The sequence below is a fragment of the Prionailurus viverrinus genome, chromosome D4 (genome assembly GCF_022837055.1).
Source record: "Prionailurus viverrinus isolate Anna chromosome D4, UM_Priviv_1.0, whole genome shotgun sequence".
Classification (NCBI taxonomy): domain Eukaryota; kingdom Metazoa; phylum Chordata; class Mammalia; order Carnivora; family Felidae; genus Prionailurus; species Prionailurus viverrinus.
In genome coordinates, this window is record NC_062573.1 from 59,784,571 (window position 1) to 59,808,119 (window position 23,549).

The 23,549-nt window shown below is 49.3% G+C and overlaps 1 protein-coding gene across 10 annotated transcripts in view; it reads right to left on the reverse strand.

Annotated features, from left to right (window-relative positions):
* DAPK1 (death associated protein kinase 1) overlaps positions 1-23,549 on the reverse strand; it is a 188,527-nt gene that overhangs the window by 17,502 nt on the left and 147,476 nt on the right. For all 10 annotated transcript variants that reach the window (XM_047830151.1, XM_047830156.1, XM_047830159.1 and 7 more), the window contains exons 18-20: positions 21,959-22,057; positions 14,732-14,809; positions 2,203-2,425 (exon numbers count right to left, since the gene is read on the reverse strand). In XM_047830151.1, coding sequence (XP_047686107.1) covers positions 2,203-2,425; positions 14,732-14,809; positions 21,959-22,057 — 400 coding nt within the window. The remainder of the gene's footprint in view (positions 1-2,202; positions 2,426-14,731; positions 14,810-21,958; positions 22,058-23,549) is intronic.

Genomic DNA, 23,549 nt, shown 5'->3' on the forward strand with positions numbered 1-23,549 from the left:
CCCAAGGGGCAGCCACTTTGCCAGCTGGATCTCCTTGTGGTGTCCCCTTGGCCTGCTCTTGTGTCTTCCCAGCATCTGCCACTTTCTTCACTCTTGCGAATCCCCAAGGGGACTTTCTTTCACATGAGTGACCAGGGAGAGCAGACCTGTGCCTCCTGAGAGAACAAAGCCGCCCGCTCCCAGGAGAAGGGACTACCACGTGATGGTCCCTCCCTTCAGCTGCTTCTGGTGGCAAAACCAGCATCGACGCCAGGGCACCAGGAAGATTCTAAAGAACTGAGTCAAGTGGGACACAAGAGTGAGCAGTGATTACCTCCTAGCAGCCCTGTGGGGGAAGCCCGACCCCACTAACCTGTTATCTTGACAGAAATTTGAGGGCTCGGACTGGAGAGACAGCTCTGAACAATTCTAAACAGAGGAAGACCCTCTGTGTCTCTGCCGACTGCGGCCAAGTGGCTTCTCTGGTCCAGAGCAGACTTTGTCCTCCACAGAACCTTCTGTGACCGAGTCCCACGACCAAGTCTCCCTCAGCGCTGCCTGGAGGACGCTGCTATAACACCGTGACCCTGGCTGATAATGCAGCCTTCCTGAGGCGCGTTTTGTCAAGGATCTACTTCCAGATTCTTCCAGATGTGGAAGATGAGTGGAGACATTACTTCGGAGAGGTGAGGGATGCGCAGGAGATAGAATCTGTGGCTGGTTCAGTTCAGCTCATGGGCTTATAGGGCATAATTTTCATACCCAACGGGACTCACAGACATTGCAGATCCCAGGTCTAAACAGGTCTTTGTCTTTGTCTCTGTCCCTCCCCCTTTCCTTCTCTCACACACAGATACACACTCACAAACAAGGGCGTGGTTCACACACAGAGGCTGAACCTAATCATTAAATCTGGAAAACTACTGGCTTCAGACAAGGTGAAATCCATCTTACAAACTGAGCCCAAATTATGGGAGACAATGGGAAAATGTGTGTCTGAAATGCCCTTATACTCCAGACGGAGTTGTAAGCATCGTCCCTAAGCACTGGCTCGGGAGTCAGACACATCAAGAATGCCAGCTGTGTGACACCGGGCAGCCCGTTTGACCCCTCAGGGCTTCAGTGAAATACCCTGCAGCCTGTCATGTGGATCAAAGGAGGTGTCACATGTACCACATTTTGTCCAGTGCCTGGCACACACTCAGTGCTCAGAAAGCACAAGCAATAGGTGTGAGCGACACTGTAGTCATACTAATTATAAATCCATTGTGGTTATTATCTCAGCGCCTGCTTGTAACTCCACTGCTGTTCAGAGTAAAGAAGTTGAAAGGGTGTGTAAATCTCAGTCAACTGTCCCCCAGCCCTGATGAATGCTCCCCAGACACTCCTCCTCATGGACAGAGAGACTGCGTAGAAACAAAATGGTAAAACCGCTGTTTTCAATGTGGGGGGACTGATAAGACACCTTGTAATATCACGTGTAGAAACTGAATCCCTGCACAAAATGGAGAGTGAGGAAGCTCTGTGAAGGGTTATATTCTTACCTTTGCAAAACGGGACTCCCCCAATCAGGCTGTGTGTGAGTGGATGGACCAACCGCAAAATCCTTAGGGAGCCTTTCGAAACCACCAACCTACTTGGAGTCGCACAGGGATGGAACCGAATTTTGTTGCTGTGTTCCTGAGTCACTGGGTGTGCCCAGCATTCCAAAAAGAAAGCCTAAGGGGGAGAACCCATCTTGGGGCCAATATTCGACGTGTACAATCTGGAACCTGTATTTGTTCATGTGACTTGTGTCTTCAAGGGCCGGGTACCCTGGTCTGTAATTTTACCCATGTAGCAGATATGTTCTATTCTGTCCCATTGCATTTAAAATACATTCACATAAACTGCACATAGCATACAATTCACCGCATTACCCATTTTAGAGTAGAACACGACACCATTCTGTGATCCGCGCATTTGCAGTCTGGATCTTTGCGTCTGTGACCATGACTTTGGTGAGGCCCTGTCCTTGCTATTCCTGGGGCATCTGCACGAGCAGGCCAACACATGGCCCACAGCCGGGGCAGACTAACACCTAAAGCCACCAAGACAGTGAGATCTGGTCACCCCAGGCCACGTAACCAACACAAAGCTAGCACTCCTCCTAGACGGTGACAGGAGACAAGCACAAAAGCAAGCACCTAGTGGAGAGGCAGGGGCAGGGGAGGAGGCGCCTACCTGCTGGTTTGGATGCCAGGGGTGAGGGCGGGAACCTGGCAGAGCTGGCGGAGGAAAGTCTGGGCCGGCGTCTTCTGAAGAAGCTTCTCAGCAGCCCACACTTGAGAGACTCCACCAGGGTGGTCTTCCCCGAGCCTGAGTGGCCGAACAGCTTCAGTTTGATTCTGGATTGGAGGTTCTGTGTGGGCCGCAGCTGCTGGATGAAGAGTCCTCGGTGCGTATCCTGCACACAGATGAAAAAGGGCGAATTAGCCACAGAGAAAGAGAAGGCTCTGAGCAAACAGCCAATGCCGACTCTTACAGTTAGGAACTCTCGCCGTGTCCTTCCTCAGAGTTCTCTGGTGATGAGAAGGTTTAAGAGCTACTCGCTTGGGAACTTTTAAATATGCAATACAGTATTATGAATTGTGGTCCCATCCTGTACAGCACATCCTGGCATTTACTTATTTTACCCCTGGAAGTTTGTACCCTGGTCTGTGATGCTTACCTGTGTTGCAGACGTTTTATTCTGTCCCATGGTATCTATAAAAAAGATTCATGTACAGTGCACATAACATGTAATTGACCATTTCCGAGTGACCAAAGTTCTGTGGCTTTACTACATGTACAACGTGTACAACCAGCACTGCTCTGGGTTCCAGAGCATTTCCACCCCCTAAGGAAGCTCCGTAGCTATAACCAGTCACCGCCTTTCCCTGCCCGGGGCCCTGGCAACCACCGGTGAGCTCTCTGTCACCAGGGAGGTGCCCGTGTCCATGGCATTTTTGTGCACAAGAAATGGGGTGGAGTAATTCCTGTGAAGCCGTCAGTTTAAAGGGGGACCAGGGCCAGCCTGTCAAGAGTGGCCAGGGACCCCTGCTCCTCTGTGTGGAGGGGCCCCGTTCCCTCACGACACCATGATGGCACCAGATGCTGAGAAGGGGCATCAGGAAGTACATACATGATGCTGTGGTGGGGCCGGGGACCCCATAACCTTCCCACTGTCCTCTCTCAGCCCTGCAGAGAGAAGCAGGATAATTCACACATTCACTCACTCATTCGCTCATCAGCACACATTTATGGAGGCCCCCGTGGGCTGAGCAAAGTGCAGGGAACAGGAAGGTGTAGACCCGACCCAGATCCGTGTCCTGGGGACACAGAGACACGTGAACACTGACACCAAAGACAACAAGAGCACTTTGATACGACAGTGTGGGCAGGTGTTCTGTGCACCCAGAGAGCCCACCTGGACACCTGCACAGTCAGGCACGGCTCTCGCCGCCCTGGCTCCATCCACCCTCACAGCCAGCCTGCTTTCCCACCCCCAGCCTGATCCTGGCCCCAGAACAGGGGCCTGTTGGAGTGTGGGGTGCAGGCTCAGGGTCCTTCCCCGACCCAGGATGGTCCCTCCGCTTTAACCTGTTAACTTCCATACATCTGGGGGACCGCTTTTACTGGGTTCTCTTCCAGAACGTTCCTCCCCAGGAGGCTCCAGCCCAGGTGGGGTTCTCCATCATGACCCCGCTAGACTGTAGGGTGTGGTGGGATGATCTTCCCCCTCAACTGGGAGCCAACTTGAGGAGAAAGTCGTGTCCCCAGCACCTGGCAGGGAGGTGCTCAATAAAGGGGTGTGTAGAAATGACAGGACTCAGGGGGACCTGCAGGAGCCTCTCAGAGGGAACTGCCTGCTTTTAGTCTCCTGTGGCCTCAGGCCTGGCAGACTCTGCTTCCAGCTCTCACCCTGGGAGGGGGGATGTCCTGCTGGCCTCTTCCCGCTGAGCCACGGTGGCTTCTTCCACTGACCACCCAGCAGGCTCACCTGTCAGACTCCACTCCTTCCCCATTTTCTCTGTGTGACCCTGACCTTCCTTCTCCACATGGCAACACTGCCTACTAGTGGGCACGGTGGGAATGGGCGCTACGTTTTCAGTTCTTGATGTTGGGGGTGCTCGTGGATGTGGGTGCTATGTGTCCACACACGTTTACACATGTCCTGGATGGTAACAACTCCCTGGGTCCACCTGAGCGCTGAGTGTCTGCTGAGCATTTATTTAAGAGAAAAACGTGCTTATGATTACATGACCTTAGGCTTAACTGCATGCCACATATGACCCAGCCTGTTTTGGAGAGTGTGTTATCTCAATAGTTGAGATTTCCAAGAATGCAAATGCTTAATAAATTGGTTATATATATATATATATATATATATATATATATATATATATATAAAACCCTTCACGAGCTCCTACCCTCACTTGCGAAAATCAGGTCGACAAGCTGCTACAGTGTCCGCGTGCCATCCCAGCACTCCAGGATGCACGGGTGTCTGCAGGCACTTCATAGTGACCGTGCACGGGTCCCCATACCTGCCAATTTCACTACAACCCTCATGCCCTGGGCCCCAGCATTTATACACTGCAACACATTATATTTCACTATAGATATTCCCTTTGATGTCTTTGGTATGTCACAGGGAGGCCATTCCATTCACATTTAACATAATCTGTGCAGGTACTTGTCATCTGTGAACTCCTCCCCCTGCCCAGTGCTCTGTAGAACTTGACGCTGTCCTTATTCTAGCTTCTCCCTTAGCCGCAAATTCCAATAGGTTCAGACACAAAGCCCTGCAGGGGAGGGAAAGGGCTGGGGGACCCCTGAATTGTGACCCAAGTCAGTGCAGAGGCTGAAGACGTTCTGTTGTGACACAGTCACTCATCCCAGAGCTGCCCACCAGGCGGGAAGAGATAGGGCGCTCCCTGGATCTCTCCCTGATGCCATGTAGTGTTACAGATAAGCCCTTGACCCCAGAAGCAAATCTGCCTCCCAACCCTCTAATTTACCCTTCAAAGCCCGCCCTTTCCCCTTCCTTTCCAATCAGTCCCTGGCACTCCCTTCCCCTGCACAGGAAGCATCTAAACTGCAGTCACCATGTCCTGTGAGCATCACATCCACTAGGAGTATCTCACCAAGTGGAATAGAACATTCTGCACCTAGTTTGTAACACACAGCTTACTAACATAATGATTCTTTTGAGGACACCAGTGTCCTCTTCTCCTGTGACAGGGGAAAGGCAGAAAACCTGCTTCTGGCTGTAATGCAACCACCGGCTCCCAGGGACAGTGTGCAATTAGTTGGTTTGTGGCCCTTTTCTGCTTTGTGCACTTCTGATCTTGGCACCTTGACTTTGGCCATCACGTGCCCTGTGTGCCAGATTGAGGGTATGTGTGTCCCCTCTGCCTGAGTCCCTCAGGCCCTTGCAGTCTGAAGACCTAGAGGCTTGGTAACCATGGCACACTGCTGCAGCCCCAGCAAACTTCCAGAAGTTTCTTTGGCTTGCTCCAGGGCAGCTGAAGGAAGTCATGTATATGCTTTGCTCAGTGCTGCCCTCAAATGACTACAGTTCACTCCTTTAAATTCCATGCAGGGTATTGGGGGCTAGAAGCTGCCGGCAATGTGTTTGCTGCTTCCCCGGAACAGACCGAGAACAGAGGCAGGCAGGGATGAAAACTCTCGCTTGGTCCTAACTCTAGTCAAGGTTCTCTGTGTCTTGCCCTGTCCTTGGCCAAGTTAGTTTAGTTTTAGCAAGAATCCTGTTCGGTCAGTTTAGTAAAAGTCCCACTCCTTCCTACGTGATGAAATTTCTCACCTCTCCCCTATATCTGACCACCTGGCCTGCTTTGGCAAGAATCCTGTTGAGTACGTCCCTACACACAGGCTCTGGGATGCCAGTGTGATAAGGTGAGCCATGCCTCATGTTTTCCTTCTAACCCCCAAATCTGACCCAGGGATACTCAAATGCTCCCAATGACATTCCTTGTATACCCCATGCTACTCCCCCATGATGCCCTTGCCAGGGGTTCTCCCTGCTTCCCCACCCACTGGCTGTGCTGGGACTGACTCATCCACCCTTCACCTTCTCTTTGGAAACAAGACAAGTTTGGAAAGAGCTCCCCATCAAGATTGACAGATCTGCCATAAGGCAAGAAAGCAAAATATGAGTCTTCTCCTTTCTAAGGAGACCCAACCTGGTCCTGCAGGATAATCCCTCCACTTGCTCACTAAGAGCCTTGGAGAATCTGAACACAACCGATTTTGATGCAGAAGTACAACAGAAGATGCTGAAATCTCTCCTGGACTGCAGGTGGGTGGCGCATTTTCTCTTGTCACCAGTAGGCGGTGGCACAAAGACTGTTGGGGCCTAGAGCAGTGTCCCAGGGAAGGCAGCTGCCATCACCAGACAGGCGTGCTCTCCAAGGCTGACTGTGGTTCTGACGCAGAGAGGGCCTGAGGAAGACAGTGAGTTTGCCCCCCCTCCCCCCGCCCCACAGCTCTGAAGGTGGGAGAACACCGATTTCTTTGGAGGGAGCCCACAAGTCCCTCTGTGGTCTCTACCTACCAGGAGATCCAAGGCCACCTGTGTCCTGGTGGCCACAAAGCCCCGCCTCATCAGACCTTCCAGCATTAACACCAAGGACTACCGTGTTTCCTAAATTCTGGCTCCTGCCTTGGAATATTCTCCTGTGGTTAGTGCAGAGGTGAGGGCTGGGGTGGCCATGGCGGTGAGCCTCTAGCAGGTGAGTCTGCCAGACTTGGGGAGAGGTGGGGAAAGCAGCAGGGAACGTGAGGATCAGAATTCTGAACCAGTCCTGCCTTCCAGGTGGTCAGAAGGTGTATTTGTGTAAGTGGGAGGCACAACATGGACTATTTCCCCATTTGCTTTTGTTAACTTTACACTTTAAATATTTACCCAGGGATGGGCACCCTCCATCTGCACTCCTGCCCATGGGTCACAGTGTAACTGAGCCTGGAAAACCCCATCCAAGTGCCATCATATCTCACCTGGCTTCCAAGACCACTTCCTACCTGGTCTCTGTCGGGGCAGTCAGAGGGCAATTCCCAAAATGAGAGTCAGATTTTGCTCCCACCTGCTGAACACAACTGGACCAAACCCAGTCTCCTGACCTAGGTTTGTAAAGCCGCCTACCTCTCTGATCAGTCACCATTCTCTCCCAGACCACCAAGGTCAAGTCCTGGTGCAGGCCCATCCCCCTCCTTTTTGTTTTCTAGGACACACCCACCCAGCTTTTTACTGCCCCAGGCCCTTTGCACTCACTTTGCTCTCTGCTTCCTCCCCACCACCTTCTCTGGTTGCCTCCCCTCTCCAATCTTTCATGTGTTGGTTTAAATGTCACCAGCAGAGTGGGTGGAAAGTAACTCCCCTCCCTTCTCTAATTTCACCCTGTTTGAATCCCTGCACATACAGCAGGGGCAACGATCCTTCTATAAAGGGCCAGGTGGTCTCTCCTATGATTGTCATGTACGCAGAAACCGGCCATAGATAGTAGAAAGTCAATGGGCATGGCTGTGTTCCAATAAAGCTTTATTTACAAAAACAGGTGGTGGACCCACTTTGGCTGGGAGGCCATTGTTTGCCAACCCCTGACTTACCCCATCTGGTATTTTTCTTTATTCGTTTTTTGGCTGAGTTTTGCTTCTTTTGTTCACTGTGGTCTCTCCTGTGCCTAGAATAGTTCTTAGTATATCTAGACATTGTGAATATCTTTTAAATGAATATTTTAGTAACTACATTGCTCTTTGATGCCCTGGGGAATCCTGGTTTCTAGCTAACTTTCTTCCTGCACCTTTACCCCTGGCAATTTAGCTCCACTTTCCCATCAGCAAAGATGACTAAACATCAGCAGATTGACAGGGAAGACTATCTGAAATCTGGGAAAGCCAGATAAGAGCATAGGGAGGTGATGTGGCTTTCCCCACATGGCAGGATGCAATTAGACCCAGCAGGGAAGGAGCAGCAAGTCTTAATTATGCAAATGTAGTTTCCTTGTGCTGAATTTTAAATTCTGGGTAAATTCTACACTTTATCCTATTTTCCAAAATATTCCCAGGCACCTTTCTTCACTGTCTCATCTTAGGTGTAAGAACAGCAACTATTTTAATGTCAGCTTATTAAAATCTAATTGGAAGGACAATCAAGCCCCCCAGTGTGAGGGCACTGAACACGCAGGTGGGGAGAGACATGTGTGGTGGGCTCTGCGGGGGGCACCAGAGGCTCCTGCACACGGCTGCCCCCCAATCACTTCGTGGTGAACTGGGTCACAGCACATCTCGCCCAGCTCAGGCCTGTCCCGGGTTCTTCCTTTCCCCACAAGCTCTGGCCTGGCCACCCCCACCCCCACCCTGCCCAGATGCACTGGCTGCAAGGTCTCATCTCTCCAGGGTCAGCCCCCCTGAGCTGTCTAAGGACCCAAGTAGCCTCTCGCTGTGCTCTGGCCAGTCCTCTGCTGCCCCCTGCAGGTCAACAAGATGACTTAGGTTTTATTTCTGGAAGAGGAAGCCCCTGGCTTCCCCAGCAAACCTTTAAAAATCTGTTCCTAGGCTTGTCAACTGATTAGACGTGAATTCAAGGGGGCATTTCTGTTGCTAATTTGGTCTACTTGGAAACCTATTTCAAGGCCACCCCCCTGCTGTGCAGATACAGACTTATCCCCATGAATGTGTTTAGGATCCACAGGGAGGGGGGTCTTACAGAGGATGGTTCTCTCCCAGGGGTGTGAGGAAATGTGCAGTTTTTGATTTCACAATGAATGCAGGAGGGGCCAAGATGACTGGAGCTGCTTGGGGGTCCTCTTATCTTGTAAGGACAGGAAGTCCCACCACCCCAAACTGCCCACTGCACCCTGGTGAGAAAGACTGGGAACATCAAGAAGAAATGACATGGAAAGGAAATTGGTGACACGATGCTCCTATGTAGAGATTGCCCTCTTCCTTTCCCTTATCCGCGGATCCTGGTGTGATCACTCTCCTCCAGGTGACCCGACTTATAACTGCAAATACATCTACTGTCTTGACTTCTCTGTAGGTATCACCTGCTCCTCCTGACAACCTACCACAAGTCCTTGCTGATGTCTTCTCCAGGGTCACTCCTGTGACGCCTCAACCACTTTCGAGAACCAGATTCTGGGACTGGGCGTCCCCAATTCCAGGCAGTTACTTATTTGAAAATATATTTATTTTAAAAGACACGAATGTGGTTAGAAATACGGGGCAGCCAACTCCTCCCTTTCTGCCTCATCAGGAAGCTGAGTCTAGAACCTTCTGAGGCAATGATTGTGGCAAACAAATCATGCGTCTCAGTGAACACGGAGTCCAGGAGACTCCGCTGAGGGGAGCAGGCCGTGGGGACCCCTGGAAGGAGATCGGGGCTCACCGCACAGCAGGTGAGCTCAACACGGGGAAAGACCCCCGTCCCGCGGCTGGTGAGGAGTTGGCACTGAAGCCCGGAGCCCACTGAAGGCCACAGGACATTCTTATTTCAGGACTGACTCTGGGTGCTGCACTGATGAGCGTTTGCGTAGCCTCACTGAGCTCCGCTTTCCTGCAGGAACGTCTCCATCTTTGGGATGTTGTAATATCACAGCACCTGCCACACATGGACGGTTGAATGATGGCTGTTGTAATGCTGGCTCTCAAGGGGGCCCACTTGCCTTGTTGACACTCCCACATCTGCTCCTGGGTGCTGGGTCACAGGAGGGGCCACCACAGGGAAATCCTTATGTTTCCCCGGGACTCAGAGAGTGGTTTGCAGGCTACCAGAAACAACAGCAAACACACGGTGCTTACTGTGTGCAGACACTGGTGTAAAGACAACATTTACATCATCACCATACTGTCAGGCAGCTCTACAATTACCCCATTTGACAAACAGGAAACTGAAGCTAAGCAGCTTTCTATTTCCCGAGCCAGAAAACAGCAGTGTTGGGATTTGAACCCAGGCCATCTGACTCCTGAGTCTGTGCACCCAGCCATCACTTTATATTTTTGCCTCTCAAAGCAAACGGAGAGAGGAATCTTTCTGTGGACTCTGGGCACTAACAGGGATGATGTCCTTTGATCACAGGTATTAAAATGACTTTTTTTGCTCTGACCTCTCCTTAGAGAAAAATCCCAGGATAATGGCAAAATATCAGACATTGGAACATTCTCTCTCCCATCCATCTTTTAAAAAGCTAGGCACCCTTCTCACTGCCACGTAGTACTCCATTGTGTATATAAACCACAATTTCTTTAGCCATTCATCAGTTGATGGACATTTAGGCTCTTTCCATAATTTGGCTATTGTTGAGAGTGCTGCTATAAACATTGGGGTACAAGTGCCCCTATGCATCAGTACTCCTGTATCCCTTGGGTCAATTCCTAGCAGTGCTATTGCTGGGTCATAGGGTAGGTCTATTTTTAATTTTTTTGAGGAACCTCCACACTGTTTTCCAGAGTGGCTGCACCAGTTTGCATTCCCACCAACAGTGCAAGAGGGTTCCCGTTTCTCCACATCCTCACCAACAACTATAGTCTCCTGATTTGTTCATTTTAGCCACTCTGACTGGCGTGAGGTGATATCTGAGTGTGGTTTTGATTTGTATTTCCCTGATGAGGAGTGACGTTGAGCATCTTTTCATGTGCCTGTTGGCCATCCGGATGTCTTCTTTAGAGAAGTGTCTATTTATGTTTTCTGCCCATTTGTTCACGGAGTTATTTTTCGGGTGTGGAGTTGGAAATATGGCCCTTTGTAGCAACGTGGATGGAACTGGAGAGTGTCATGCTAAGTGAATAAGCCATACAGAGAAAGACAAATACCATATGTGTTCACTCTTAGGTGGATCCTGAGAAACTTAACAGGAACCCATGGGGGAGAGGTAGGAAAAAAAAAAAAAAAGAGGTTAGAGTGGGAGAGAGCCAAAGCATAAGAGACTCTTAAAAACTGAGAACAAACTGAGGGTTGATGGGGGGTGGGAGGGAGGGGAGGGTGGGTGATGGGCACTGAGGAGGGCACCTGTTGGGATGAGCACTGGGTGTTGTATGGAAACCAATTTGACAATAAATTTCACATATTGAAAAAAAAATAACAAAAAATAAAAAATATATATGTAATAAATAAATAAATAAATAAATAAATAAATAAAAAGCTGGGCACCAAAACACGAGGGCGCCAATTGGTGGGAGAAAATAAAGGAAATCCGAAACCGGGACAGTTCAAGAACGCACCTACCGTGATTTAAAGATTCTAGACTGGAAGACAGCCTACTGCCTCCCCTGGGCACACAGGTTGGCAGGATCACCATACAAGCTTCCTTGTATTTGTATTTCCAATCTTAAAAGCAACGTAAGCACATGGCAGGAAATCTGGGATCAGATTAAGGGAGAAAATACTTTTAAGCCCCTCAGTCTGATCCCTCTCTGCTGTCACTGGAGAGCCTGTCCTTCATGTACTTCGGTCTGGGCTTTACTCACTGTTTCAGACCTGTCACCACAATAACTTCCGGCTTTGCACCCAGTGTGGCCATCCACTTTAAAACAAAAGAATGGACCTTTCCTGTGTGTTAAACACGGCACAGCCCAAGGAAACGCTGTGTCACCTTGTCCGAAGAGGATGTCTCCCTGGGTGATCCACCAGACAGGCGGGGATCATGGTTTGCCACTGATTTCTGCTTAAAAATGAGTGTCTGTCCCATCCCAGGGTCGCAGCTCTGTGAGAAGTCTCTGAGATGGTGAGCAGCACTCCAGGCCCAGAAAGATTCGCCACAGGCTTCATTGTGAGGAACGTGGCCCACTGTGACCGCTGAGCCCTCTACATGCGGCAGGGACATCACTAGGGCTCAGATTCGGGTGATGGCACCCCGCATGGGTGAGAACACTCCTCCGTGGAATGTGGGAAGCCTGAGAATCCCTGATCCATGAGATGTTCAGCCTAATGAAACCTTCCTCTCCACCAGTGGACTCTAAGAGAGATCTAACAATTCACAGTAAAACTGTGTCCTCATCAAGTGAGTTGGGAAGGCCAGATTTCAGGTCAGTTTCTTTTTGCTGTTGATGGATACTACAATGAGTGATCGACTTACGACCACCCTTCTCTTGTGACATGTCACCTATAAACATAGGCTCTGCACTCAAATGCAGGGCACCTTGCTATAAAGTCCACTCAGAGTCAAAGGTTGCAAACACTGAGCCAATCCGGCCGGTTGTTGTGTTCCAGACTGTTCCATTCTTCCACGTGCTAACTGACACACTGCTTTACGTTAAGGGAATTTGGAGATCAGGAGACTTTGTGGGCAAGTTCCTGGTTGGTCTGCTGATAGTGACTCCCAGGCTCCACCCCCTCTCTTTCTGCTTATAAACAAAACACTTTCCCTTGTTTTTCTAGTCCAAATTCTCCTCCACAGTGAGACAGTGCACAGCAGTGCAGAGTGGGAGAAAACAATGCCTACATTTAACGCATGCATTTCCTGTAAGAACATGTGAGTAAGGCTAGGGGTGCCTGGGTGACTCAGTCAGTTGGGCCTCTGACTCTTTTCATTTCAGCTCAGGTCATGATCTCACGATTTGTGAGTTCAAGCCCCACGCTGGGCTCTGTGCTGACAATGTGGAGCCTGCTTGGGATTCGCTCTCTCCCCCTCTCTCTCTCTGCCCCGGCCCTGCTTGCATTCTCTCTCTCAAAATAAATATATAAACAAAAAACATTTTTTAAAGATTAAAAAAAAAAGAACATCTGAGTAAGGCTAAGGACATTTTTCCAGACTTCTCTTTCTGGAATTTCCAGAAGGAAGGGCACATTGAATCCCTGCAGTGGCTGGGGACATCTGTTTTCACGGGTCGTCTTCCTACTGCCTTTGCAGCCAGCTCACAGACTCCAAAGCACAAAGGTGTGAAGAAGAATGATCTCCCCCAGCTCAACTCCAAGGCTGGGAAGGAAATTACTGCACCCATGTCCTCTCCCCCACCCCACGGCCAGGACCCTGGGACCACTATGAAATTCAGACTCTCAGTAGCTGTGGAGGGTAAGAGGTGATCATCCCTCCCAGGACACTTCCAATTTGTTTTTTTTTTTTTTTAATATATATTTATTTAAGAGAGAGAGACTGAGGAAAGGGCAGAGAGAGAGGGAGACACAATCCCAAGCAGGCTCCAAGCTGCCAGCTCAAAGTCTGATCAGGGCTTGATCCCATAAACTGTGAGATCATGACCTGAGCCATAACCAAGAGTCAGTTGCTTAATCGACCAAGCCACCCAGGCGCCCCCTCACTTTCCAATTCATATGGCAGGACATCTATGGGATACCCCAAGCTTATTTTCGATAATCCCTTTCCACTGAGCACTTAAATCAACTGAATTATTATTTATTTCTAGAAAGTCTGTCTTTGAAAAATTACTACATGATTATAGTCAGCCCTTGAATAACACAGGGATTAGGGGTGCTGGACCCCCACACAGTTGAAAATCTAGATATATTTTTGACCCCCCCCCCAAACTGAACTGCTAATAACACTCTACTGTTGACTGGAAGTCTTACTGATAACATAAACAGGTGATTAACACATATTTTGTATGTTTATATGGACCATGGACTATATTCTTACAATAAAGTAAGTTAAAGAAAAGGAAATGTAAGTAAGAAAATCATAAGGAAGAGAAAATAGATTTACAGCACTGTACTGTCTTTATTTAAAAAACGTGCATAGAGGTGGACTTTGCACGGTTCAAATCTGTATTATTCAAGGTCACCTATATTATAAGGAATTTGGAAAAAATACAGTAGTGTTTACAGAAGGAAATTTTAGTTACCAAAACACCACTGTTAATATTTTCTATGTATTTCTATGTATACAGGAGAGATTATAATGTGCATATGTATAATTTATCTTCTGCTTTGAAACCCTGCAACATCCTAAGCACTGAACTTTTGTTACTAAAACCTCTTCAGAAATATTTTAGTGGTCAAAAACGGTTCTACCCTGTAGCTGTATAACAATTTACTAGACATTATTGTTGGTCATCTGTTTCCGATTTTTATTATTGTATTATATATAACTATATAACTATATATATATAGTATTATATATAACTATATATATATAGTTTTATATATATATATATATATATATATATATATAACTATATATAATTGCAATGAAACCTGCATGCATAAAACACTTTTTCCTGCATTTCTTTCATTTCTTTAGGATAGAGTCTCACACACAGAGTTCCTACCTTAAAGGGTGTGACTAATTCTGAGGACTCCTGATACACATTGTTATGATCTGGGCTGGAAAGACACACCTGCCGTTTACTTCATTTTGTCCTGTGTCCTTAAACCTTAGAGCAACAGTGTTTCCTGGATCAGAGAGTATCATGTGATATCTGGGAGCTCAACACATTAAAAAGGAAAGAAGCAGTCAGCCTTCTCATTTCCTGTCTACTTTGTGGGGATGGTTATTACAGAGAGGGCGGGAGGAGGGAAACCAGGCATAGCAACTGTAAAGAGATCAAATGATTTCCCAGTCCAAACACAGAAGAGGAAACTGATAGGTAGCTGATCCATTGACGCTAACTGTATGCAAACCACAGGACAGGGACAGACACCTTTCAAATAACCCGTGTGTCCAAAGCCTCATTTTGTTCATCTCATTCTTTACAAAGAAAAAGGCAGACCTTTTCATATAAAACAGAGAATTTCAGACCGATAAACAGCATTTCTCACCTTCCGGAGCCTTGCAAGCAGACCTGCTACGTGCTCGTGCTGTTCTGATTTAGCCAGCTCTTCTGCCGTCTTCCCATCCTGTTGGAGAAAAAGGATTAGTTTCTTTCCTTCGCACAAGAGCTGTTTGTTCCATACATTAGCTCTGCCTTCGGAGGCAGAAACAGGCGTAACAGGCGTCAGAAACAAAGAAGGTGGATAAACAGTGTGTCCTAGATTCTTTCTCTTCTGTAGAATCCTTATTTCACTGGGCTGCCCAGGAAAAGAAGAGGAGAATTAGGAAAAAAAAATTGTGCACTGGTGCCTTGAAGTCCATCGGTGCGATGTTTCAGACCTACAAGCTTTCATCACACTTGACACCTCGCTGGCGAGCAGATTACCCCAAATCCTGAACCCCTCTCCAATAAAGCAGACAATGAAGACTTTCACAGATGCCAAATTCTAGTTAGTGCTAGCTAATGACTTAAATTCCTTCCAAGAACAAACCTCAGCACTCATAGGATGCTAGTTACTGGTAATAACTGTGCATTTCAAAGAAAAGGCTTAGTTTTATGGACCATTTTGACCTAAAGAGTTTCAGTGAACATAAAAGAAGGACATCAGAGTCTGCAGCACCTTTCAATTAGAGAATTTTCATAGGGCTGCAGTTTCATAGCAAGCAAATTCACTTCCATTTCTGTGCCATGAATAAGCACGACACCGGCTAACACGTACGGAGCACCTCCCGGTATCATGCGCCTGGTCCAGCTCTCAGGGCTGTGCCTGCACTGACCCTCGGAGTCGCCTGGGAGAGGCAGGCATGGAGGCTGTTCACGTGCCCCCAAGGAGGAAATGGAGGCTTTGGGACTGTTCTGCTGCACTTTTAAAGACATTACAAATTCGAAAGTAGAAAATTGCAATTTCCATGCAAATACAAGCAGTATCTTTTCAACAAGAAGAGTTAGAAGCATCTCGGCCCCTCTCTCAATGTCTATCAGTAACCGCTAAGGTTCCATTCCCACGGAAGCTCACGGACGCCCGAATCTGATTCACAGCACATCTTTGAATTTCTCAACTCGAGTCATAATCTGAGCCATGCGCGGGGTTTCATGAGACCAGCGTTTCTCAGCCTCAGCACTGTTGACGTCTGGGACCAGATCAATATCTACTGTGCGGGCGGGGCTGTCCTGCGCATGCGGGATGTTTAGCGCATCTCTGGCTTCTGCATCAGATGCCAGCAGCATCGCCTTCCCAAACACGTGACAACCCAGTGTCTTCATGAGACAATATAGGGAAAGCAAAAGGGACTAACTCCTATAAAGCCACTGGTCTAAGGCAAGGGTTAAATGTTTCCATAGGCTTAGAGACAAAAATCTCCTTCTGGAAGGGAGACAAGGGAGAGATAAGAGTCATTAGGGAGTAACGGTGGTCTGGACAAAATTAGAAGTAGCAATTTAAAGCCTCCTTGCACAAGTATTTCTGCTTTCCAGGAGTTCTAAAGGAACGTTGAACATGGGGAAAGGCATCCTGTGATTGTCTCGTATCCACTAAAAAGTAACAACCACAAGATAATGACTGTGGGACTGAAGGATGCTTCCCCACTGCTCGCTCTCACCCTTTGGAAACGTGCCTTTATAAGCCTTGCATGCTGTCCCTTCTGGGAGCAACATTCCTCCTGCTTGTTGGCTCCCTCGTACACAGGCTATCTCTAATAAGTTCTGCCTGCCTACTTTCTCTCAAGTTTAGGGTTGAGACTCAAAAACCTGGTCTTGGGGGTCCAGTAACAACATTCAGACATTGCCAAGCGTTCCCTGGGTGGTGCGAGATGGCCCCGGTTGAGAACCACTGCCTTGGGCCGAAGCTGGAAGCTCACGTGGGTGCTCCGGGGAGGCAGTCTCCCACCCATCTCTCTCTCTCTCCCTTAAAGTCCCCAGGTGTCTCCAACGGACAGGTGAGGGCTTCTCATTTGCTTTGGGGTCAATTAGGGATCTTGGACACCACAGCCCAACCAGGAATTCATGCCCAACTGCCCAGATCCTTACTGACATAAGAAAAGGCTTCAGGTTAGTGGTTCCCAAATCTGACCGCACACTGGAATCGCTGGGGTCCTTAGCACCTCCTGGTGCCTGCACATGTCCACTCCCTCTGGACACTCTGCTTCTCTATGTCTGGTTGCCACCTGGACACTGCGGTTGTAAACGTTCCCAAGTGATTCCATCGTGCAGCAAAGTTTGGGAACCACTGTCCCCACTGGAAAAAACTGAGCCTTGACTGAAGTTGTGTGCCTTCTGGCCACAGCACTTCTCTCAGAGACCCCAGGTCTGCACATGACACAGGCTGAGGACCTTCACTGGCAAAAGTCAGTGTCCATCGCAGAGCCTTTCAAACAACAGGAAAACCCCCATCAACCACATGTCCTACATTTATACAGCACTTTACAGTTTGCAAAATGCTTTGCCCTAAGAGACACTATTCAGGCTCCCAAAAGAAAAGCCTGTCAGTGTAGTAGAAAGAACTTTGGAGTCAGGTAGACCAGGTTGAAGTCCTGAATGTGTCCCTCACCAGCTACGTGGCCAGTCACTCGGCCTCCTGGAAAATTCTTCATCTGTATGGCAGAAACAGACACCCTCACCACTTGAGCAGATTAGAGAAAACCAAATAGAAAGAACAGACTGTCAGTCATAAAAAAGGAAGCAGCAATAATTATTAATTAAAGAGCTGAGAATTCAGCCTTTCTCGGAGGGAATGGGGTAGGAGCTGGAAGTTTGCATTCTTGGCCTTGCTCTACCGTGGGCCCCTGCTGACTCCCACAAGCAATTCTAACCCTTAGTGTCTTCTTGGTTACAAACAGTGGTCTGGGAGGGCCTCATTGAGAAGGTGATGTTTTGAGTTGAAACCTGAAGGAGATGAGAGGGCAAGCCATTGGGATACCTGAAGAAAGTCCTGTGAAGAGGAGCAAGTGCAAAGGCCCTGAGGCAGCAGCATGGCTACCATGTTTGAAGAATTTCAAAGAAGCTCATATGGCTCATGTGGTGCAGGGGGGTCAAAGGGAAGAGATGGAGCAAGAGATGGGTGTCGGGGAGGCAATGCGAGGGGCTGATATTTAAGGGAACCCCCAACATAAGGACTTCTAAATTGATGGGGGGTCTGAACAGAGAAGGGACACGTTCTGATTTATATTTGAATAGAGTCACACAAGCTGCTGCCTGAGAAACAGACTGGACACGTGAGGGTAGAAGCAAGGAGATCAGTTAGGAGACCAGAACAAATAGCACATGATCATGGCCAAGGGTTCACAGCTTCATGGGGGACCAGCAGCCAATTCCAACAGAGCAAGAAAGGAGAGCAAATCACACCTGCCAGAGGGGGCTGGGAAAGAGGAGGCTGTCTGGGGCTCCAGTTTAATATCGAAAGATGAGAAGGAGTTAGTGTCCCAGAATCCTCCTGCCACTAATGTCATCTGCTACTATGTGCCTGGGTGCCTGCCACGAGGCATTAAAAGTCTCTTACTCTGGGGGCGCTTGGGTGGCTCAGTTGGTTAAGTGTCCGACTTCAGCTCAGGTCATGATCTTGTCGTTCCCAAGTTCAAGACCTGCATCAGGTTCTGTACTGACAGTTCAGAGCCTCAAGCCTGTTTCATATTCTGTGTCTCCCTCTCCCTCTCTGCCCCTCCTCTGCTCATGTTCTGTCTGTGTCTCTCAAAAATAATAAAATAAACACTAAAAAAGCCTCTTACTCTGAAAGAAGGAGCACATCATGTTACCTTATAGCAGGGGAGTGTGTGCACAGGCACCACATGCAGGGAAGGAGGGGGTGGAAACGCATGAGATTCCAGAGGGAAAAAAGAGCATGTGCCAATTCGATGAGGTGGGAGAGAGCGAGGGGATTCCCACGACCTGCAAAGAGCCCTGTTCTGCCAGGTCCAGCTGAGGGGGGACAGGGGTGAAGGGTGAGGCTGGGCAGTGGAGGTCAGAGTTCACTGGCTCTTTCCAGAACCATAGATGTGGCGATCCAGACCCAGATCTGAGGATGAGCTGGTCCTGGGGGAAGCACAGAGGTCCTTAACCAGACAGAGGCCAGAGAACACAGTGCTAGGAGACCAAGAGGAACCCAGGATGTGGTCCCCAGGAGGATGCAGGGGAGAAGAGGCAAGCAGAGCTTCCCCTTCCTCGGACCGGGTGACGTGCCACATGCTGACATCCCCTGCAAAGGTCAGATACTGACAGAGACGGGCAGAGCCAGAGGGAGAGGACGAACGCGGGGGCCGGGACCCTGTGACGGTGGTGCCCCCCAGAAGGAGTCTGAGGGGGCGCTCTGGGACAAGCGGGGCTAGAGCCGGGGAGGTGGGCCTGAGCCCAGGAGCAGCTGCAGGCCTGGGTGGTGAGAAGGGGGGAGGCCACCGAGATGGACGCGTGGCTGGAAGAGGCGAGCAGAGGCAGGAAACGCTGCTGGCACGAAGACAGGCAGGGACACGGTTGCCCCAAAAGTCAGGGCAGGGTTATGCTGTGCGGAGGGTGATGCAGTGACTGAGACAGGCCCCAGGGTGGTGACCTTAAGGTTCTATTTCTTGACCTGAGTGCTTATAAAGGTGCTGATGTTATAATAACAATTCAGTAAGTTTTACTTTTGTTCATGTGCTTTGCAAAAAAAAAAAAAAAAAATCTGTGTTATATCTTACAATAAAAACGTTTTGAAGGAGAGAGAGACCAGGAGGTGACTGGGGACTGGACCTAGAGGCTGGAGTCCAGCAGGGACTGCGTGGGGGCGGGGGGGGGAGATGGGGCCAGAGCCCTGGAAAAAGAGGTAAGGCGACCACTAAGGGGCGCTGCAGGGTCGAGAGCTGAGGTCAAGGACCGGAACTCTGGGGCTCAGGCAGCGGGGACAGAAGCAGAGGAAAGCCGCACCCCCCCCCCCCATCGCCCCTCACTGTTTTCTGCCAATAAGGAGGCGGCTGCTCCCCAGCCCTGACTACTCAGTGCTTGAAATGAGGCCCAGAAGAATGTGAAAGATCTCAATAGTTTTAAAATACGGATTGCAGATCGAAATGATAACATTTTGCATGTTTTGTGCTCAACAAAATATATTCCTGAAATTAATTTCTTCCGTTGCTTTTCTTTTTGGATATGGCTTCTGGCACATTTAGGACGGCACCTACTACGCGTGTTAGGGCTCTGCTGGAGATGTCATCAGCAGGGAGCACGGTGTCTCCATGATGATCCCCTCTCCTGCTGGACACTTAAGACAACTGGGAGAGGGAGACCTCAGTCTCCACTGCACGGCCTGGGAGGCAGGGCGCAATCCAGCCCTGTGCATCCCGGCCCGCCATGCTGTACTACAGCCCACCGTCCTTCAGGCTCCTGGAAGGCCTTGTGGCTTCTCACAGGGTGCTCCCTACACTCTCCCTGAGGAGCACTCCCGACCCGCGGAAACTCCCTCAGGGCCCTGGTGCGTAACCCTCTGGAGACCCCATTAACTGTACATTTACTGCTGTGGCTCGTGGGTCTGACTCTCTGTCAAGAGACTGGAAGTTTTCTGAGGGAGGAGAAATCACCTGCCTGTGCCCATGTTCCTGGGTCCTAGCAGTGCTTGGTGCACAGTACATGCCTAGTATTTGGGGAATGAAGAAAGGAGTAAGGCACGTGAGTGGACTCCTGGGGAGCAGGGAGGCCCAGTGGTGAGCAGAGAATGAGTGGGAGACACAATTGAGGGCTCACTGGAGGGGGAGGCCACTCGCGGGAGGCAAGGAAATAGCTGCTGTGGGCAAGGGCTCACAGAGGTCGTGGGGCAGCACATGTTAGCGTCCCCAACCTGTGAGATGTGGCAGAATCAGCAGCTGGTATCTTCAGAGCCATCCCTGACAGTTTGTTTTTTATGAGGCAACATTTGTGACAACAAACAAACAAAAAAACTTCTCCTCATAAAAATGCACATAAATACTCTATTGTGGAGTAACTGAACTGAGTGCCAAGACATGGCTGGGCAGGGTTTGATAATGGCACAAGAGGCCTAGAAGCCCATGCATGGCCATGCAGGGTTTTGTGATGGGCAAGGAGGTATCCTGAGAAAGGGACAATCCCATCTAGAGCAGTGGCCTTCACTGGGCCTGCAGAAAAGCCCAGCACAGGGCTCGACACTTACAGAGAATGGGCCCACTACTTGTGAGGACAGAATGACATCAAAGGAACATCAGTACAGTCAGGGAGGCAATGTCTCCGACCAGAGGTCAGTAATTTTCTATAAGGGGCCAGAGAATAGATAACTTCGGGCTCTGTAGGCCATAGGGTCTTTGTCGTAACTGCTCAACTGTGCCCTTATAACGTGAAAGTGGCCACGAATACGTAAATAATGAGCCTGGGTGGGTCTCAATAAAGTTTGATTTATAGAAACAGCTGGTGGGCTGTAAACTATGAGCATGGTTGGGTCCCAGTAAAACTTTATTTACAGAGACCAGGCAGCGGGCTGGATTTGGCCCGCGGCCCGTGGTTTGCCAACCCCTACATGACTCTCCAAGAAATGAGGCCTTGATTTTCCCAAAGTTGGCTGCCATATTTTAAAATCCCAATGGATTTCCTCAGATGCACACTTTACATCAGCGAAGCATTAGTGAGGTTTAGCAGACTCAACCTACCATTAGGCCAGAAACAAGTCAAATGATAAAATTTCACTGTAGCAGTAAAATGACCATCTTATCGCATCAGTCCATGTATTTTCCCTCTTTGGTATTTCATGAACTGTAAATCAAAGGGCTCCTCCTGGAGGGTGGTGCCAGGCACGGAATGAGGGGTGGGGAGGCGCCGGGAACAAAATAAGAAAGGCAGATTTTTTAAACAAGAGAGAACAGCTCTTGTAAGCAGTTCCCCACCCTGAGACCTGAGACTCCTTCCTCCTTCCTCCCCCAGAGCCCAGGGCACCTCCAGAGCCGTTGTAGGGGAGGGGGAGCATTTAGAAAAGGAAAACACACATATCTAACAAAACACCCAAAGGCGCTGCTGTGTAGCATGGGAAACAGCAGGCATTCCTGGCAGTACGGGCCCCAGAGCGCCAAGGGCCCTGGCACCAATGAGCATAACCAGCTATCACCCTGGCTCTGTGTGGGCAACTGTCTATGGAACGGCACTGCAGGAGCAAAGCTTAAGAGCAGCTTGTCTGCTTGAGATGCAGTTGCCAAGCGATACCTTTCCCTGATGCCCTTGAGGTTCGAAACGTTCTCTACGGCTTTCCGTGGCTTTCTCCTGCCAGAAAGTGACTCACCGAGGTCAGCGCCTCCACGTTGGCGCCCGCCAGACAGAGGTAGCGGACCACGTCCAGAATCCCGTTGTTGGCTGCAAGGTGCAGAGGCGTTCGTCCATACTGGAAGACACAAAAAAAAAGCCCAAAGAGAGTCCTTCTCACAATGGCTGCTGAGGATGGCACTGACGGGAGTCTATCCCACGGGCCGGTACTGTGTGCAGGATCTGGGATCCCCCAGAAGAAATAGGACGTGTGGACTCCCTTCTCCAGAAACCCTCCCTCTCCTGGGGGGAGGCAAGCCAAGAGGAATGTGTTGAAGTATTTTCCAGTTAAAAGAGTCACTTTGAAAGAAAACTGCAAAGGATGAAAGAGTAGGAGGCTTATCATAAGATAACTAAATCAAGTCTCCTCCTGTGCTGGTAGAAAGGAGGCATGAGTCAGGGTTCTTATTAAGGGGCCCAAGGTTCCAGAAAGATCTGCACCACAGTTCAAATTAGACACTGCAAGGGACAAAGGGATGGAACGATAGCCAGTGAAGTCGTTCTAATGAGGTGACATTGCAAGGCCATGCCCACCACGCTCTCCACTGTTTGTGTCTGTGGTTCCCAAACTGTGTGCCAAGGCACCTCAGGGCGCTGCAGTGAATCCATAGGGTACTGAGGAATATTTTACATTGTTGATGGAACCAGCAGGTTCAGACATAAAGTGAACTACTTGCTCCAGGCAGCTTAGGGTCTCAGCATTAGATCACACTGCCTTCCTTTCAATGCCATCGTATCTGCATAGCGGGGGGTTGGTGGTTACTGTGACAAGAAACAAGTACCCTGGGAACACGGGTGTAGAATAGGAATAATGCAGTGTCCAGCCTGGCTGGGTCCAAGGTCTGAGGAGCTGTGAGGTGCCCAATCAGCACACACATCCCATCAGCATGCAAGTGTGGTTATGGAAGAATGAAATTAAAATATTCATTTTCTTTCCATTTGTGGGCATCGTTTTTTTCCCAACACCTACTGAGTCGTTAGGACATAAATTCTTACTAGGTTGTTCGGACTGAACCTCTTAATAAACAGAACTGTTAGGTATTTCTTCTGCCCTGGGGGAACCACAAAAAAAGTGTCCTTGGTGGATACTGGAAGCAGAGGAAGTTCAGGTGTCTGTCTTATGCTGTTTATTTGCAAATGTAAGTTTTTGTTATGAAGTGAACACGTGCTGACAGAGAAAGTGCAAAGGACGCGGCAGGACGCATAGGATCCATGGTGGAGAAGAGAGGCGCTCCTTTCCTTCTGTCCCCTTCCCCAGGCTCCCCTCCTCAGAGCACTTCCGGCTCGACCCTTTGGTGCCCGGCCTTCCAAGCTTTTAGCTGTGAATCCACGAGAGGAAAGAAAAAATGTGAAAAGCCAAGACATATTCCACTTTCTAGCCTGTCACTTGCTACATTCCCCCTAGTAATATATGGCACACATCTTGCGGGGCCTGTGACTATATCTAATTTGTCCTTTCGGCTACCTGAGTAACACTTGGCATGTGGATATGCCACAATTCACTCAGCCAGCCCACTGAAGATGGATGCTTAAGGTGGTTCCATTCCTGCCCCTTACAAATAATGCTGCAA